The sequence below is a fragment of the Balaenoptera acutorostrata genome, chromosome 2 (assembly GCF_949987535.1).
Source record: "Balaenoptera acutorostrata chromosome 2, mBalAcu1.1, whole genome shotgun sequence".
NCBI lineage: Eukaryota > Metazoa > Chordata > Mammalia > Artiodactyla > Balaenopteridae > Balaenoptera > Balaenoptera acutorostrata.
Window position 1 is genome coordinate 167,426,095 of NC_080065.1, and position 20,532 is coordinate 167,446,626.

Here is a 20,532-nt window from a genome sequence, read left to right on the forward strand (position 1 = left end):
GTTGTCAGCCTCCTGGGAGCCCCTCCGTGGGGAGGGGCAGGTCAGACCAGGGTCTTAGCGGTGGGGAAGGAACTTAAGTGCTGGGGTAGGGAGAAGAGGCTGGAACCCCGACCCCTCACGACTGGAGGCTGCCCCATGGGCAGCTGAGATGTGTGCCCCAGGGCCTGGAACACCAGTCCATACTCTTATGCCAGAAAGTGAGACACACACCACCTCCTGCTTGTTCGGCCTGTTAGCACAGCCGAGCGGAGGTTGGAAATGATAGGCAGCAGCGGGCTCTAAGGACTGAGCCAAGAGGATTGCACACGCCCCTCTGGGGTGGGGGGCTGGACGAGAGTATAACCACGGGCCGGGCCAGCGGGCTCTCACCACCCTCGCTCGGCATGTTTAAATCTGCAGGTCTTCTATTCTGGGGAAGACGTGAAAAGCACTGAGCTGGAGGAGGATGGGGAGGAGGAGGAGGAGAGGAAGCCAGCAGAAGCCTTCTGCCGCCCTGCCCCAGCCAGCCCAGTGGGAGGAGGAGGCACTGGTGCCTCGCTGCTTTGCAAACCGTGACCCTGTGGCCTGGTGCCCATCACAGTGACCACACAGCACAGGAGACCTTTCTCCACCTTTTGTGGAACCTCAGCCCTGGAAGGGCCCAGAGCCTCCAAACACAGGGGTGGCACGTGCCTCAGGGGCCCTGCCTTCAGGACAGTGGTGCTCACATTGTTGGTCAGTCTGTCTGTCCTCGGCGATGACCCAAGGGGTTGGGTGACTGCAGTGTCACTCTCGGTGGGTGACTCGTGCCATGGAGACAGACACCCAGTCCATCTCCAGGTGGCCTGGGAGCCTCTGTCTCTCCAGCGAGCATCACCATGACGTGAGAAGGGCCAGAGCCCACCAGTGGCCCCTGCCATTCTACTGATGGACCTGACCCTGCCCCTTGAGATGGGCTGGCTTCTGCAGCCCCGTGCACCCCTTTTTTGCATCCTGCTGGTATCGGGATAGCTTTCTGGTGACCGCTATGATGCTGGTCAGCAGGACAAATTTGAGTCATGGACTTGACAGTGTGTACAGTACATTGTAAATTTTAGAGTTGGTATAAACACATTGGTATACCCTGCGTATCCACATTCACTTCATGTCTCTCACCCGCGGGCTTCTGCCAGGATGCAGGGCAGTTTCCCAGCTCAGGCCCAGGAATGCTGTGACCACAGGTCAGGAGGGGGACTTGGTGGCTATTTCCACTCCATAGACCCCATGTCCTGCTAAAAGGAGCTGGTGTGCAGTAGATGCTAGGTAAGCTCCGGTGAATGGGTACCGACAGCCTTGTGTGAGGCCAGATGTCTCTCTTGTTTGGGCAAGGAGTGATGAATCCAGGGAGGACCCTCAGCCCACCATGAAGCTCCTCCCCTGGGGCTCTCACCCAGCCCTTCACACACTGAGCCAAGTTTCTGGGCCAGGAAGTGGAGGGGCTGTGGAGCTGCTGAGCCCCTACCTGGCAAGTGACCAGGTCACCCAGCCAAGAAGTCAGGGAGTGTGATGTACACCCCCATTCCTGGCCAGGGCCTGAGGGCAGAGTGATGTGTTGAAGGTGCACTGATGCATCCTGGCCAGCTCCTGACCATGTCAGGACTCTCAGAGTCTAGGACCCCTTCAGCTAGGACCTGACACCGCTGTCCTGGCAGTGTGGCCTTGGGTCCCACCTGAGGGACAGGTAGAGACAGAGCAACCAGCACCCCAGGTGCCTCCCCCAACTTGAGGAATTCTGCCTGATGAACCCAGGACCTCAGCAAGGCCCCAGAAGGGCCCTGCAGCCTGACAGAGGCATGGGAACACTGCACGTTAGGGTTGAATGGGATCTGCTCTGCACCAGACCAGCCCACCCCTTTTCATCTGAGACCCTAGAGAGGGTGAGTAGTGGAGTGGGTAGCAGAGCAGGAACTGGGCTTCAGCCAAGCCCAGGCTCCCACCCTGCCTCACACCATATCTAGCTCCCCAAAGGGGTGGGGGTGGGGTCCTGGTGCCAAACCCAAGTCCTGGGGGGTTCCAGGAGCTGACTAGAAGCACCTCCTGATCCCCTCGTCCCTACCCAACACACTCCCTTGGTGTCTGGGGCAACATTAGACAAGACCCCTACAAACATCAGCAGGGACTGTCCCTGCGCCCTGGTCACACTGAGCGCTGCCTGTCAGGAGCAGGGGCAAGTGGCACAGAAGGGGTTAGTGGCCTTGGAGACATGGGATGGCCGGTCCAGGGCTGATGCCCATGGAGCTCTGGGAGGCCTGCCCGGGGAGGAGGAGGTTATATTCTTTGCCAGCCACAGGGAGACAGGACACTCTGGAGGGGGTTCCCAGTCTACGCATGGGCCCCGACCTTGCCGGTCACCTGGCTCCAGCTCCCTACTCCTGAGCAACTCAGTGCAGGGACCTACGAGGAAACCCCAGAATGCTGAGCTTCAGGTGAGGTCAAGGGGCTGGGGGCAGCTGGCCACAGTGTCCCCCCTGCCTCATGCAATCCCTCACCCAGGCCCAGGATCCCAGCTCTCTCTTCAAGGCCAGATCCCAAATTCCTCAGCTCAGCCATACCCCTCGCAGTCCTCTCCATCTCATACTGGGAGATTGCAGCAGCCTCCCCCAGGCTGTGGGGAACATGAAGAAAGGATGTTGGAGAAGCAGTACAGGGCCCGCAGCTGAAACTCTGGAGGTTAGGTGAGAGGCAGGTCAAGCATGTCACTGCTGATAGAGGCCCACCCCCAAGGCCTGAGGCTATTTCCTATTTCCTAGTTCTGTGGCCTCGCAATTGCTCTTCCCACTGCCTGGCATGCTGTTCCTGAGCTTGTTGATCTAGTCGGAGCTGCAACCTCAGCTGTAAGTTTCCCCTTCTGGGGAGGGGTTCCTGACATGCAGCGCCCTCACCCACATCTGCTCCCTCTAGCCTGCAAGCCCCTCAGTGGCCCAGTGCAGAATAGGTGTCAGGTGAGGATGGTGGTGTGAGGCCTGGGCTCATCCCCAGCTGGGAGAGGGTCCAGGGAAGGAGGGAAGGAGGCAGCCCATGGCCAGCCCCACAGAGATCACAGGGCCAAGGGGACTCAAGCTGAGTGCATTTGTGCCTTAGATTCATCCCAGGGGCCCTGCTCCCCGCCTCGCTGAGCACCCACTTGGTACCAAGCCCCAGGTGCCCAGGCCAGGAGGAGGGCCTTCTCTCAGTAACTCCGCAGGTGGGGATCTTGGTGCCCTTTCTCCAGGTGCAGCCTCGGAGCCCAGAGAGGGATGGTGCCCTGCTCACAGTCATTTGGATGGTTCCTTAGTCACATCCAGGACTCCAGGCCCTTCCCTGTAGAGGCCCTTTTGTCCTCCTGCCATCCTGGCCTCAGTCCCTATGGCCAGGTCAGATGGCCCACGGGGGATGCAGCAGTTGGAGCCTATTCCTGGGGGGCAGGTGTCAGCCACACAGGTGGTGCCCAAGAGTGATGCCCGTGAGGCCAAGTTTGGTGCCAGGTGACACAGATCCCTGCCACACAGCAGGTTTGGGGCCGCCCAGCTGAGCCACACAGCAGGCACTTGGGCCTCAGGGCTCCGGGGCGACCAGCAGCCCCACTGTGCACAGGAGGTCAGGGAAGGGCCATGGCTATAGTCTCTCTTTTGTTGTCTAGCACTTTTTCTCTGAGCCCTCCAGGGAAGGAACAGGGGTGTTAGGACAGGAAGATGTCCCTGTCTGGGGTTTGTCTCAGAGACCCCTGGGCCTGGCTGGGGTCTCAATTCATCTCATATGGGCGATCTGTGGGTCCTCTGAAGCCCCTGCCCCCTACATTGCTTCCCCACCCACCCTAGTTTCTTGGGGCGGGTGTCTCCATTGTGGCCAGTGACCAGTGACTTATCGCAGGAACTCAGCCACATCCAGGCTTCTGTGGAGGCCTGTCTATCCACCTGACAGCCCTCCAGGGCAGGACCCCAGACAACCCCAGGGTGGTTCTCAAAGGTGTGTCCAAAGTTCTCCCAGAACACCACAGACCCTAACAACTCAGAGACAGACAGCCACCAGTGTGGCCCCTCATCCTTCAGATGCCGCAGGCAGGTATCAGGCCTCAGGGCACTGCATCCCCCACGCTGCAGGGCTCACATGAGGTTCCCAAGGAAGGGGCACCCCACCCACAGCACGCCCAAGCAGTGCCCTCCCCAGTCTCTAACTCTTGACCACTGATACACCCCATCCATGAGTCAAGGGAGCAGGGAGCCAGATAACTCAGTCAAGAGCCACAGTCGGGGTGTGCCTCATCTGGAAGCTCCATTTCACCCCAAAACTGAAATGCTTCCATCATGGGTGCTAAGCCCTAGACCTGGCACTTTATATACAGCCTGACACATCCCACGAGATAGGTGCTATCACCATCCCCCTTGCCAAGTGACAAAACGGAGGCTCAGAAAGGCAAAGCCATTGCCCAAGGACACCCAGCTTGCAGGGACAGAGCCTGGGCCTACCAGGGTCCATTGTCCACCTAGGCTCTGCTGCTCAGGGTGCTGAGGAGCCAAGGCGAGCTCCAAATGGCCTCTGGGTCTTCCTACAAGCACAGACACAATGACACACATCTTTCCTCCGCTCGTGCCCCTTCCTCTTTGGAGGGTTGCTGAGCCCCCTCGTGGCCCCTGGTGTTTCAGGTGTGTCATCTACTGTCTCATGTATGCTCAAGACAACCTCCCCGCTCCCCTATTGCACACACCCCTCTGTGGGCTCTGCTGGGCACAGCTGTGCCTCTTCCCCAGCAGCAGAAGACAGCAGGCCTCACCCCACGCTCCCCATCATGCTACCCTTTGCCACCGGCATCCATGCTGTAAGGTTCACATCCCAATACACAGCGTCTTCAGTGAAAATAGCTCCATTTTTCACTCTCAGGACTCAGATGGGAGCCCTAGATCCCTGGGCCAGGGAACAGATCCAGAGAGATCTTAAAACACACACACCAGATGCTTCTTAGCACAACCAGGCCCTTGCCCTCAGGCTGAGCAGAGAGCCTGACACTGCCTTAGATATCTAATGCTGGGCCTCCAGGCAAGACCAGAAGGGTAGGAAAATTAACTGGGGATGAACAGACCTGAGGCATAAGCTAGAACCCCCACCAATAGACCTCCACCAAGTGGGCAAGGTGGGGAAAAGATCAGCAGAGAGACGGGGGAGACAGGAATCCAGTGTGTCGTGGGCAGAGAGCAACGGCAGGAAAGACTCGCAGAGGCCAGATGGTGAAATACACCCCCCTCACCTGGGGAAGACCAAGGAGCTTGGAGTTTACCCTGGAGCTCTGGGTTGGGGCAGGAGGGACACTAAAGTATTTTGGGAGGTGATGTAATTGTTAATTTTATGTGTCAACCTGACTGGGCCACAGGGTACCCAGATATTTAGTCAAACATTATTCTGGGTGTGTCTGTGAGGGTGTTTCTGGATGAAATTAACATTTGAATCAGTGGACTCAGTAAATCAGATTGTCCTTCTCAATGTGAGGGGACCTCACCCAATCAGTTGGAGGCCTGAAAAGAAGAAAAGGTGAAGTAACGGAGAATTCACTCGCTCTCTGCCTATTTTCCACCTGGGACACGGTTCTTCTGCATTTGGACTGGAATTTACACCATTGGCTGTCCTGACTCTCCACTTTGCATACGGCAGATCTTGGGACTCTCAGCCTCCATAATTACATGAGCCAATACCTTATCATCTATCTATCATCTATCCATCATCTATACCTATCTATCTATCTATCTATCTATCTATCTACCTATCTACCTACCTACCATCTATCTATCTCTCCTATTGGTTTCTCTGGAGAACCCAGACTAATATAAGAGGTAACATGGTCAGTTTTAGAAAGATTTCTTTGATACCTTTTAACTCAATAATTCTACTTTTGTAATTTATCCTAAGGAAAAAAATTTGATTAGCACAGTATTTGCATAATAGGGAAGTAACTAATGGTTACATTATTCCTGTTCCTGTGACAGCAGGTGGATTCTGCTCCCCAGCCCAGCCCAGAACCTAGAGAGCTCCCACCTGCTGAAGAGGCATGCCTAAACTCCTTCTTGGAGCCCAAGTGGGAGACTGGTGCATTCTCCTGGCCTCTGCATGCACACTGGATGGGCTGACAGTGAGGAGCTAAGTCAGCAATAAGATTAGTGCAGCATAGCAATGCAGAAAGCTCTTCAGCCAATTTACTTACTCTTACTGCTTTTGTGGACAGTTACATCTCATTTACTTCAATAATTATTTGCCTTTTTGCATTAAAACATAAATAAAATACATCAGGGTAGAGCACAGTTTGGTTTAAACTAAGATCTCTTAACACTAACATATACAACCTCTCCGTCTAGGTCTGTCTTTATAGTTAATCACTGGATCTCACACACGCAGGCACTTAGCAAGGAGACCCTGCTAGGAGGCGCTAACAGGATGCAGGCGAGAGAAGAAGGTAGCCTGGGCCAGAGTGTAACAGTGGAGGTAGCAAAACATGACCAGGTTTGGGATATAGTTTGAAGGTAAAACCTTCAAAGTATTTGCTGATGGAGTATAAGTCGAATGTGAGAGAAAGGGAAAGGTCAAGACTGACTCCAAGGTTTTGGGGCCTTAGCAAATAGAGGAATGGCACTGCCATTTACTGAGCTGTGGGAGACTGGGAGAGGAGTAGGATTAAAGGGGAAAATCAGGAATTTGATGTGGAGCATGGTCAGTTTGAGATGTTCATTAGGCAGCCCAGTGAAGGTGTTGGGTACGAATTGGAATGACATGACTCTGGGGTTCTGAGGGCAGATCTGGCCTGGGTATATAAATCTGGGGGGCTTCCCTGTGCAGGCTGCTTTACAGCCAGGGGCACAGATAAAGCACCTAGAGAGCAGGGCACAGAGAGAAGATAACTGAGCCCTGGGGCATTCGAATGTTTAGAGGTTGGGGAAATAAAGCAGATCCACCAAAGGACATTGAGAAGGAGTTTCTAGAAGTTAAGAGGAAAACCAAAGAAGAGACAAAAGCTGATAAAGAAAGATTCAAGAAGGAAGGGATGATCAGCTGTGTCCAGTGCTACTGAAAATTCAAATAAGACAAGAACCAAGAGCTGACCTTCACACTGGGCGGCAGAGAGGTAAACAGCAACCTCAAAGGGAGGAGTTCTGGGGAAATTGGGGGGGGGGCGGGAATGTATGACCGAAGACGATTCAAAAGAAAATGGAAAGATTGACTATCCAATAGAAAAATGGGCAGGAGATAAAAAACAGTTTCGTAGAAGAAGAAATGCAAATGACTCAAATGTGTGAAGAGATGCTCATGGATGGCAGAAATGTTCAACCTCACTCAAAAGAGGACCACATTGGTATGCTGTTTTCACCTCTTAGATTGACAGAATAATAATTGCAAAAGTGTGTGGGCAACGATGGGGAAACAGACACTCCCACATTGCTCTTTGGAGTGTAATTGATACAGTCCTATGGAAGTGAATTTGGCAATTTTCACCAGAGTTGCAAATATGTGTATGCTGTGACATAGTTATTCCATCTCTTGCAATTTATCTTACCATCATGCTTGTACACCTCCAAATGAATAAGCCTGCAGACAGCTATTCATCACAGCACTGTTTGACAGAAAAAGATTGGAAACAGCCAAGTGTCAATAAATAGGAAACTTGTTAAATCAATCACTGCACAGCCCTACCACAGAATACCGTGCAGCTGTAATGAGGATGCTCTTTACGTACTGATATAAAAAGGTACCCACTCTATGATACAGGTATAAAAAAGCATGTATAGTATGGTAGCATTTGTGTAAAAACGGATGGGAAGAAATATATATTTATATTTGCTTATATTACATTAAAAGTCTGTAAAATATTTTAAACGTTTTAAAATACACAAAAATCTAATAATAGTTAACTTTTGGGAGGTGTGGACTGGGTGGATAGAAAAAGACTTTCTGCTTCTGAACTATGCAATGTATTACCTATCCAAAAATTAAATTGATTAATTAAAATTTCACACACAGAGAGAACGTATATTTGAGAATCTGAAGAGTGAAGACTTCCAGCTTCTAGCTGTGGGAGATTTCTATGCACGTGGGATTACTGGACAGGATCTATACATTCTTAATTTCACAGAATATTGCAATATTGCTTTCCAGAATATTTGCCAGTCTATATCCCCACCATCAAGATTCAGGGGGCCCCCCAAATCCTTGCCAACACTTAACATCATCAGGATATGTTCCTGCTGCAAGATACGTGTGCCAAATAAGGAAATAAGAAAGGTGATGAGCACCAGCAATCATAGGCTACAACACAAGGAGAGAACAAGGGAAGACCTGGGGAGACAGGGCAGACTGGAGCAAGTAGGGCAGGAACTCCTGGAAAAGCCTGCTCTGAGGGATGGCTGGAAGGTGTGACCATCCTAACCATTACCCCAGAGTGCTCTTGGGGAATGGAAAAAGGAAGGGAAGGGGAGAAAAGGGAAAGCTGACCTTTGTTATAAACCCTTTAACACTATAGATTATTTTCAAGCAGTACTCTGATTTTTTAAATTAATTTTAAAAATAATTTCTAAAGCCATATTATAAAATTCCATTCGAGGATTATACCCAAAAAATTACAGTAAATCACTGTGGGAGGTAGAATGAGGCTCCCAAACCTGAGAGGGCTTGTGTACCCAGAGTAATGAGCAGGGAAATGGGGAAGTGCAGGGACAGCAAAAGATGGATTTATCTCTCAAAGGTTATCTCCTTCCAAAGTAATATGATTCCAAACACTTGGGGCTACCAGAGGAGGAAACACCTGGGAACAGGGGACAGGGAGGGCAGGGCCAGAAAAGTTTCTCAGGGCAGTGATGATGAAGAGTCTCTTTCAAGCATCAGGAGCAGAAATCTCAAAGAGCAGGTGGGAGGAGTTCCACTTCTAGAATGGTCGTGTAAGGAGCTCCAGGGACCCACTCCCCAGTAAAACAAGCATAGGTGGTGAAAATGATTTTTTTTAAGTTTCTGTAAATTGTCTTAAGAGCAGAGAGTAAATGAAGAAAAATTTATTTAAGAAAATCTACTGAAACTCAGTAAGAACAGTGAAAGTTTATGGTGTTTGTACCGTGGCCCACTTCCTCACTCTTCACTCTCAGCTCAGCATGATAGATGCTCCACTCCAGGCAGGTGCAGCCAAGAACATAGGGCTCCCTCTCCCCCCAGATTCCAGTCAAGGGCTACCACATCTCCCCAAGAGGAACACACTGCCAGTATTTCTCATCCCCGCACCCCAGTTACACGTTGTAAAGGTTAAACCCTGAGTTAGTACAGCTGAGAGGTCAGAGGCTCCCTTCCTCCACCAGCTCCCATTCATAGAGTGGAAATTCTATCCCAGGTGCTTTAGTCAGAGAATATTGGAGCCCTGATTACCCTCACCCCAGCTCACTTGTAAGGTGAAGGTTCCACGCTGGGAGAGGCAAGCCAAGGAGACCAGATGCTACAGCCCCCACACAGTGCTCTGCCCATAAAGCAAAGATATCACTCTGAGAAAGTGGGTCACTGTCCCCATTACCCATGATGGAGCAGTGGCTCAGAGACTTTGCCCAGGGAGAGGCAGGCCATAAGAACAGAGAACTCCCAAGCTTTACCCAGAGGAAATTACTTTATTTGAAACATAATGTAGCAAATTTCAAGCCTAAGGGCACTCTCAAAAACAATAGAAATTTCGGTAGTAAGCAATTAGTAGGAGACTAGTAGCTTCATGAGAACTATAAGCTAAACCATAAAACAGCTAGGTTACCAGAAAGAACCATGGAAAAAGGCAGCGATGAAGAACCCAACTGGGGTCAGAACAAAACTCAAAAATTGACCTTTAAAACTACCCCTAAAAAGGGGGCTTGCATTTAATTGGATCAGACTGTGGAACAGTATATGTCCCAGGACATTGTCAAAAGCAATAGAAAAATCATCCAAGAATTAGTGGAGCTTAACAGATGGGTGTGATACCAACAAAGACAGACAGATAACAGAGAGATGAGGGGAAGAGACAGTCAAAAAGAACCCTGCCAGAGCCACTGTCATCTCAGGGTGACTGTGCACATGCCCAAGACTGCACCCTCTGAGGAGCAACATCAAAGGCTTCACACTGCCAGCAAAATAGATTTATTTCACTAGAACAGTCCACCTAAGTCACCAAACAAATAAACAAGCAAACAACAACAACTAGGCTGGGGGTGGGGTGTGGAGATGAAGACCAGTATCCAGATTTGCTAACATATATTTTCTAAAATTTCTGGTTTCCAAAAAAAGTTACAAGATGTGAAAAGAAACAGGAACATCTGCCCATGCATAAGGGAAAAAAAAGCAGACAACACAAACTACCTATGAGAGGACCAAGATGTCAGATGTAACAGAAAAAAACTTCAAAGCAGCCATTGTAAATATGTTCAAAGAACTAAAGGAAACTGTGCTTAAAGAAATAAAGGTTGATATGATGACAATGTCTCATCAAACAGAGAATATAAATAAAGAGATATAAAATTATAAAGAGGAAGAAAATGGAAATCTGGGGTTGAAAGCATAATAACTGAAGTGAAAAAATTACTAAAAGGGCTCAGTAGTATATTTGAACTGGCAGAAGAAAGAAATAGCAAACTGGAAGATATATTGATTCAGATTTTACAACTTGAAGATCAAAGAGAAAAAAAGAATGAAAAAAAGTAAACAGAGCTTCAAAGAAATGTGAGATTCTATTAATCTCACCAACATATGCATAATGGGAAGAATAGAAGGAGAGGAAAGAGAGAAAGGAACAGAAAAAATTGTTTGAAAAATAATAGCTAAAAATTTGTCAAATTTGATGAAAATTATTAATCTATACATCTAAGAAGCTCAGCAAACTCCAACTAGGATAAACTCAAAGACATCTACATACAGACACATCACAGTAAAAATGCTAAAAGACAAAGAGAAAAAAGTTTGAAAATCTTTGAAGCAGCAAAAAAAAAACAGTCCATCATGTACAAGAGAACATCATCAGAAACAATGGTAGGCAGTGAGATGATGCATTCAAAGTGCTGAAAGAAAAAAAATGTGTCAACCAAGAATCTTATACCCAGCATAACTATCTTTCAAAGAGTAGGCTGAGCTCTGGGAAGAGTCTTGTGACTAAATGGCAGGTACAAGAGTGGGGAACGGAAAGCAAAGTAGGTGGCTAATGCACAAAGAGGTGTTTGACTTTTACCCTTTAAGTCCTTGAGATCCAAGGGTCACAGTCCCTGACAGGGTCACATTCCTTTCCAGAAATATGGTCCTATGGTCAGTGTGCTAGGTGAAAAAAAGGGTATAGCTGAGGACAAGGAGGTCAGCAAGGAACTGAGAAAGAGGATAAGAAGTGAAGGAAAGAAACATGGTTGGGTGGATGGCTGGATGGAGGAATGATTGGATGGAGCAGAAGTGATGGTAACAGACAGTGCTAAGGAAGTGGATTGACAGAACTTGGGGACTGACTGATTGTGAGGTGGCAGTGTGGGAGTAGGATGCTGATGACCAGAGCTGGAAGGAAATAATAAAGGTCAGAGCAGAAATAAAGAAAATAGAAACAAGAAAAAAACAGTAGAAAAGATCAATGAAACCAAAAGCTGATTTTTTGGAAAATATAAAATTGATAAGCCTTTAGTCTGGCTCATTAAGAAAAAAAGAGAGAGAACCAAATAAACAAAATAGGAAATAAAAGAGGAGAAATCACAATCAATAATACATAGATACAATCATAAAAGAATACTATGAACAGTTATATGCCAACAAATTGGCAACTTAGAAGAAATGGAAAAATTTCTAGAAACATACAGTTTTCCAAAACTGAATCAGGAAGAAATAGATAACCTGAACAGACCAATTACTAGTATAGAAATCAAATCAGTAATCAAAAAGCTCCCAGCAAACAAAAGGCCAGGATCAGATGTCTTCACAGGGGAATTCTCCCAAACATATGAAGAAGAGTTAATACCAATCCTTCTCAAACTATTCCAAAAAATTTAAGAGGAGGAAACACTCTCAAATTCGTTCTACAAGGCTACCATTGCCCTGATACCAAATCCAGACAGACACTACAAAAAATAAAATAAAATTACAAGCCAATATCTCTGATGAATGTAGATACAAAAATCCTCAACAAAATATCAGCAAACTGAATTCAACAATATAGAAAAAGGATCATACACCATGATCAAGTGGGATTTATTCCAGGGATGCAAGGATGGTTCAATATCTGCAAGTCAATGTGATACACCACATTAACAAACAAAGGATAAAATCACATGATCATCTCAATAGATGCAGAAAAAAAGCATTTGACAAAATTCTATATCCATTTATGATAAAAACTCTAAAAAGTTGGTATAAAGGGAACACATCTCAACATAATAAAAGCCATTTATGGGCTTCCCTGGTGGCGCAGTGGTTGAGAGTCTGCCTGCCAATGCAGGGGACACGGGTTCGAGCCCTGGTCTGGGAAGATCCCACATGCCGTGGAACAGCTGGGCCCGTGAGCCACAACTACTGAGCCTGTGCGTCTGGAGCCTGTGCTCCGCAACAAGAGAGGCTGCAACAGTGAGAGGCCTGCGCACCGCAATGAAGAGTGGCCCCTGCTTGCCACAACTAGAGAAAGCCCTCGCACAGAAACGAAGACCCAACACAGCCAAAAATAAATTAATTAATTAATTAATTTTAAAAAAAAAGAGTGCCTCGTGAATAAGGCAAGTCAGAGAAACCTAAGGAAACTGAGCAGAGGTCACTCACTAGTGAGGTGATAAATTCTGTGACTATCAGGGCCTAGTCACAAGCAATCATTATTGAATTACCTGGTAATAACAACCGGGGGAGAACAAAATACACAGTCTAAGCACAATGCAAATGCAAATTACTAGTTTCCTGGAGAGACGATCAAAGAAAACTTAGGTTTAAAAAAATAAATAAATAAAGGCCATTTATGACAAACCCACAGCTAACATCATACTCAGTAGTGAAAAGTGAAATCTTTTCCTCTAAATTCAGGAACAGAAAAAGGATGCCCACTTTCACCACTTCTATTTAACATTATATTAGAAGTCCTAGCCACAGCAATCAAATAAGTAAAAGAAATAAAAGGCATCCAAATTGGAAGGAAAGTAGTAAAACTGTCACTATTTGCAGATGACATGATACTGTATACAGAAAACTCTAAAATCTCCACCAAAAAGCTATTAGAACTAATAAATGAATTCAGTAATGTTGCAAGGTACAAGATTTATATACAGAAATCGATTGCTTTTCTAGACACGAAAAACAAACTATCAGAAAGAGAAAGCAAGAAAACAATCCCGTTTATAACCACACCAAAAAGAATAAAATACCTAGGAATAAACTTAACCAAGGAGGTGAAAGATCCATACTCTGAGAACTATAATATATTGATGAAGGAAATTGAAGATGTTTCAAATAAACAGAAAGATACCCCATGTTCATGGATTGGAAGAAGTAATATTGTTAAAATGTCCATACTACCCAAAGCAATCTACAGATTTAATGCAATCCCTATGAAAATACTCATGACCTTTTTCACAGAACTAGAACAAATAAGCCTAAAATTTGTATGGAACCACAAAAGAGAAAAAAAAAAAAAAAGAATGGCCAAAGCAATCGGGAAAAAAAGAACAAAGCTGGAGGTATGAGGCTCCTTGACTTCAGACTATATTCCAAAGCTACAGTAATCAAAATAGCATGTTACTGGCACAGAAACAGACATGTAGATCAATGGAACAGAATAGAGAAATTTAATCTATGACAAAGGAGGCAAAAATATACAATAAGGAAAAGAATCTCTTCAATAAGTGGTTCTGGGAAAATCAACAAGGGGACCTAATTAAACTGAAAAGTTTTTGTACAGCATAGGTAACCATCTACAAAACAAAAAGACAACCTACTGAATGGGAGAAAATATTTGTAAATGGTATGTCTGATAAGGGGTTAATATCCAAAATATATAAAGAGCTCATACAACTCAATATCATATCAAAAAACAAACAACCTGATTGCAAAATGGGCAGAAGATCTGAATAGACATTTCTCCAAAGAAGACATACAGATGACCAACAGGCACATGAAAAGATGTTCCACATCGCTAATCATCAGAGAAATGCAAATCAAAACCGCAATGAGATATTACCTCATACCTGTCAGAATGGCTGTCATCAAAAAGACAACAAATAATAAATGTTGGCAAGGATGTGGAGAAAAGGGAACCCAAGTACACAGGTGGTGGAAATGTAAATTTGTATAGCCTCTGTGGAAAACAGTATGGAGGTTCCTCAAAAAACTAAAAATAGAGCTACCATATGATCCAGCAATTCCACTCCTGGGTATACATCCAAGGAAAATGAAACCACAAATTCAAAAAGATAAATGCACCCCAATATTGCAGAATTATTTACAGTAGCCAAGGTATGGAAGCAACCTAAGTGTCCATCAACAGGTGAATAGATAAAGAAGATGTGTTATATACATACAAGGAAGATGTGTTATATACATACAAGGAATACTACTCAGCCATAAAAAAGAATGAAAATTTGCCACTTGCAAAAACATAGATGGACCTGGAGGGTATTATGCTTAGTGAAATAAGTCAGACAGAGAAGACAAGTACTGTATGTTTTCACTTATTATGTGGAATCAAAATATAAAATGAATGAATATAACAAAACAGAAACAGACTCACAGATACAGAGAACAAACTAGTGGTTACCAATGGAAAGAGGAGTGAGGGGAGGGTCAAGATAGGAGAAGGGGACTAAGAGATACAAACTACTATGTATATAATAAATAAGATATAAGGATGTAATGTACATCACAGACACTATAGCCACTCTTTTATAATAACTTTAAATGGAGAATAATCTATAAAAATATTGAATCACTATGTTGTACACTTGAAACTAATATAATATTGTAAATCAACTGTACTTCAATTAAGAAAAATAAATACAAAAAAGAAAGAAAAACAAAACTCTCTAAGAATCAGGAAAAAAACAAGTTAAAACCAAGATGAGGGCTTCCCTGGTGGCACAGTGGTTGAGAATCTGCCTGCTAATGCAGGGGACATGGGTTCGAGCCCTGGTCTGGGAAGATCCCAAATGCCATGGAGCAACTAGGCCCGTGAGCCACAACTGCTGAGCCTGCATGTCTGGAGCCTGTGCTCCACAACAAGAGAGGCCACGATAGTGAGAGGCCCGTGCACCGCGATGAAGAGTGGTCCCCACTTGCCGCAGCTAGAGGAAGCCCTTGCACAGAAACGAAGACCCAACACAGCCCAAAAAATAATTAATTAATTAATTAATTAATTAAAAAAAAAACAGATGAAATACCACTTTTATGCCCAAATATCAAAATTTAGGAAGGTAGGGACTTCCCTGGTGGCACAGTGGTTAAGAATCCAGCCGCCAATGCAGGGGACACGAGTTTGAGCCCTGGTCCAGGAAGATCCCACATGCTGCAGAGCAACTAAGCCCACGAGCCACAACTACTGAGTTCGCATGCAACAACTACTGAAGCCCATGTGCCTAGAGCCCGTGCTCCACAACAAGAGAAGCCACTGCAATGAGAAGCCCGTGTGCCGCAACGAAGAGTAGCCCCCGCTCGCCGCAACTAGAGAAAGCCAGTGCACAGCAGTGAAGACCCAACGCAGCCAAAAAAAAAAGTTAGGAAAGTAGATAATATCAAATATTGATAAGGATGTGAGCGGATGAGGCCTCTCATTTGCTGATGAGGAAGTTTATGTGTGCTGGCCATGCTGGCAAATGCTTTAACAGTATTTTGAATAATTGTGTGCATATTTCCTATAAACAAATGATCCCACTTCTTGGTATAATTCTCCTCTCTCCCTAAAATGATTGCTCAGGGATGTAGAAGATAAATCAATCAGATTCCAGACAAGAGAAATTAAAATCATGCTAAATGGGAGTATTTAATACAGGGACCTGATATAAAAACTTAAATGGATTTTTAAAAATATTTATTTATTTACTTGATTGTGCCAGGTCATAGTTGTGGCTTGTGGGCTCCTTAGTTGCAGCAAGCGGTCTCCTCAGTTGCGGCTGAAGGGCTCCTTAGTTGCGGCTCGACGGCTCCTTAGTTGTGGCACATAGGCTCCTTAGTTGTGGCATGTGAACTCTTAGTTGCAGCGTGCGTGTGAGATCTAGTTGCCCGACCAGGGATCGAACCCAGGCCCCCCACATTGGGAGCATGGAGTCTTATCTACTGCACCACTAGGGAAGTCCCTAAATGGATTTTTTTTTAATGCAATGATAGCTCCAAAGGAGAAGTGGGTTTTAAATTTTAGTAAGTATCGACCAATTACTTTCCAAAAAGGTTGTGTCAATACCCAGTCCTTTCAGTCATGAGGGAAAGAAACGGTCAAAGAGAGCCCTGCTAAAGCCACTGTCATCCCAGGACACCCAAGACACCCCAGGAAGGGCATGAGAGTGCCCTTCTGTGATGCTGTGGCCAGCACCAGGGGCTTTTACTCTCTAATTTTTGCCAAGTTTCCAATAAAACTTTATTTAAAAAACCAAAAACAAAAACATGTGGCCAGTATATAGGCAATAGTTTCCTGATTTAAATTTTTTTACTACTGCATTAAAATATTTATCTTGTTTACTGAGTTTTTTGGCTCTCCTTTGGTTAAATTCTGCACCTGGGTTGCAGCCCTGTTGAGTTGTCTGCTTGGAGTCTCACAAAGGCCAAAGCTGGAGCCAGTGCTGCATGGGGCCAACAGGGAGAGGCCCTTCTTCTGGCACCCCCAACCCGGCTCAGGCATGCATCTGTAGAGCAGGCAGTCCCAGCCAACATGTCCCCAAAGCCATGCTGGGCCTCCTGCACCTCCAATGCCAGGTATCAGATGCCTAACTGGACGGTAAAATTCCTCTGCCAACCTCCCCGCATCAGTTGCTCACAGATCTGCGTCGATTTCTTCTTCACAATGCCCTGGGATCTATTCCCTCCTCTCCATCAAGCAGCCCTCCCTGGGGACTGGCCTCAGTCCCTCTCACCTTGGGTTCTGAAGGGCATCAGGGGAGCCGTGGCCTCACAGCTTGAGAGCTTGCCCTAAATTCAAAGTTGACTGTATACCCCCTGCTCACAAACAATCCTTTTCTTCAGCCAGACGTGAGCTTCCTGAGAGCCTGCTCTGTGTGTTGGAGATGGAGCGCCCATGGTACTCACACCCTGAGGGGACTAGGGCAAAGGAGGCACTTTCCTCCATGCAAAATGTAAAATAGTGCCCCAAAATTCAACCATCAAGATTAATAACATTTTAATACAATATTTAAAAATATCAAAACTAAAGCAAAAAATCCATGGTGACCAAAAGATCAACATTTTAAATAGAGACAGGATTTGATTTTCCCTTTTGCCTCAGGCTCCAGCACTTTGACGGATCCTATCTTTGATTTTTTAAAATATTGCATAAAAATAGTATTTATGCTGATGACTGAGGTTTGGGGCATGCTTCTTATATTTTGGTTACCCTAACCCTGGCCCTGGTAGATACAGTCAATAAATAGTAGGCCCAGTAATAATTTCAGAAAGTGATAAGAGCTCTAAGTGATAAGAACTCTAACGTGACAAGAACTTTCATTTTCAAGAGAGATGAAAATAGACATTCACACAAGAACATGTACGAGAATGTTCATAGCAGCATTATTCATAACAGCCAAAGAGTGAAAACAACCCAAATGTCCATCAACTGATGAATGGATGAACAAAATGTGGTCAGTTCATGCAATGGAATATTATTCAGCCATAAAAAAGATTAAGGTATTGATATACGCTACAACATGAGTGAACCTTGAAAATAATGTCCTAAGTGAAAAAAGTCAAACATGAAAGGCCACAGATTGTATGATTCCATTTATGTGAAATGCCCAAAATAGGCAAATCCATAGAGAAAGTAGATTAGTGGTTGCAGGGTTGGGGGGAGGGAGATGACGAGAGAATGCTAATGAGCATGGGGTTTCCTTTTGGAGTAATGGGTGTTATGGAATTGGAATTGGACAGTGATGGCGGTTGCACAATCTTGTGAATATACTCAAAAGCACTGACTGTATACTTTTAAATGGTGAGTTTTATGTTACATGAAATTTTATATTATGTTAATTATATCTCAAGTTAAAGAAAAATTCAATAAAGCCGGATGACAAATAAAGACTGAGAGGTAGGATATTAGGGAGTCAGGGAAGTCCTCTCTGAGGTGAGGACACTTAATGGGACCTGAGTAACAAGAAGGAGCCAACTGTGTGTTGAGGAGGAAGAAGTTTCCCGACAAAGGCACCAGCCCACGCCAAGGCCCTGAGGTGGAAACAACTTGTAGTGTAGTCCTTCATTCATTCGTTCCACAAGTAGTTATTCAGCACCCACTGTGTGTTAGACACTGCTCTCTGAGGATACAGCTGGGAACAAAACATCCTATAATGTGATGTCAGAATGTGGAAGCAGCTGTGGACTAGGAAGAAAAATTGTTTGGAAGGGAGAGAGTTTGGGGTGGGAAAGACTACATTATACAGGGCGATCAGAGGAAGTCTTACTGAGAAAGTGACATTTGAGCAAAGGGGCAAGTGCAATGGTGGAGAATGACAGCAGAGAGGTGGAGGCCTCCAGGGCCTGAGGCCATGAGATGGCCAAGGACTGGACTATGAATGTATGGGAAGTCGGAGGGTGTGAGCAGACAAGTGGCATGGCTGGACTCGTTTTCAAAATATCAAGCTTGCTCTGCCTGCCTTAGATTCCATGCTCCCACTGCCCACATCAGCAAAGCTAGACAGCAAACTTTATTTAGCAGGTGGGATTGCTTTTTAAAGGAACTCATATGTCACATAAGTCCCAAATATGACACTGACTGGAGCTAAACAGCTCTGGATGTCTGGATTCCTCAGGGCTCCATGATGAACTTTAGCCAGGGTTCTCAAATCCAGAAGTTTTAAAGGAACTATTGCTGTGGCACTTGTGGCAGATGCAGGGTCCTGAGCACTACCCACAGGGCTCAGGCTCAGGGATCCAAAGTGGGCCCAGGAGTCCCACTGGTAACGTGTGTCCCCAGGTGATGCTGACACAGGTGGTCCACAATCCCCATGTTGAGAGAACAGTGGCCTGGGCACCACAGAGCATGGTGTCAAAGACACTAGCCAGGCAGAGGCACAGTCGGAGGCCCACATCCTGGCCCAGACCCCTTGGTCCAGGCCTGCGTGGTGGCTGCAATTTAGTTACTTGGAAGCAAACATTTAGAACTGGAGATTGTATATACCAACCTGGGTCTCAGGCTTCTCTTGAGAAGCTGCTGCACCTCTGCCAGCTCTGGGCCACAGCAATTCCGTACCATCCCAATGGCCTTCTCGTCTCTTCCTGTGGCTTGCCTGGGCTGTAGTCAGTTGTGTTTAGGACCCTGAGGAGGTTGTGAGGCTGGCATCCATTCAAATGAAATCTATCCACAGCTCTCTGTCATCTGGTCTGGGCTTAATTTCCCATTCACTTGAAAATGACACTATTCTTCTTTTCTTTTTTTACACCCAAAAGAGAAGGTTCCAAAACCTGTCAGGTATGCCTGGTGGCCCTTCCTCATAGGTGGGTTCTGAGTGATGGAGTCGGGATTGGTCAAGCTGGGGGAGTAAGTCAGGTTGGCTCCCAGGCAAGGCATATGTCTCCTCTGTCCCCGGAATGGAACTCACCTACAAATCTCAGAGGAGCAGCTGAGCAGTGAAGGAGGCATTGAGGGCACTCTGGTTAGGGACCAGGGAGAAGGGCAGAGGTTCCAATCCAGACCTCCAAGAGGACAGAGGACTTGTTGTGGGCTGTAGCCCGAGTGTGGGCCTAGGGGAACTGCCTCTTCCTCTGTGACTGGCCAGCAGATGCTGTGGAAGCCCGTCCCATGCCGAGCATGGTGTAGGTGCTGAGACAGGCAAGGACATTGAGCAGCGGCCTCTAACCCTAGCTGGAGAGACAGGCATGCATGACAAAATTAATTGAACCTTTTGCCCTGGCCACTGGGAAGCTCACTGGGGCTTGGAGAAGTAGTGAGAGCATAGCATTGCTCATGCAGACACTCAAGAGGAGGTATTTACAGTGGGCCCTCTGAAGAGAAAAAGGCCAGAAGGAGGCACAGGCACTGTAAGCATATTCATGCCAGGGTGACTGCATGAGGCTGAATAATGGCTCCCAAAGATGTCCAGTCCTAATCCCGGGAACCTGTGACTGTTACCTTGCATGGCAAAAGGGACTGCAGATGTGATTAAGGATCTTGAGATGGGAGATTATCCTGAATTATCCAAGTGGGCCCTAAATGAAATCACAAGTATACTTATAAGTGTACTTACAGAAGGAGACTTGACTGCAGAAGAAGGTGATGTGATGGTGGAAGCAGAGATTGGAGAGATGAGCTTTGAGGACGGAGGAAGGGCCCATAAGCCCAAGAATACAGGTGACCACTAGAAACTGAAAAAGTCTGGGAAATGGATTCTCCCCTGAAAGCTCCAGAAGGAACCAACCCTCTCGCCA

The 20,532-nt window shown here is 46.2% G+C and overlaps 1 protein-coding gene across 9 annotated transcripts in view; it reads left to right on the plus strand.

Annotated features, from left to right (window-relative positions):
* Window positions 1-20,532, plus strand: part of RASGEF1C (RasGEF domain family member 1C) — a 145,126-nt gene that overhangs the window by 107,412 nt on the left and 17,182 nt on the right. The window contains exon 15 of one of the 9 annotated variants that reach the window (XM_028163429.2): window positions 400-1,109. The exons of the other annotated variants lie outside the window; for them this stretch is intronic. Coding sequence (XP_028019230.2) covers window positions 400-424 — 25 coding nt within the window. The 3' untranslated portion in view covers window positions 425-1,109. Of the gene's footprint in view, window positions 1-399; window positions 1,110-20,532 lie in introns of those variants that run through there. 9 annotated transcript variants of the gene reach the window in all.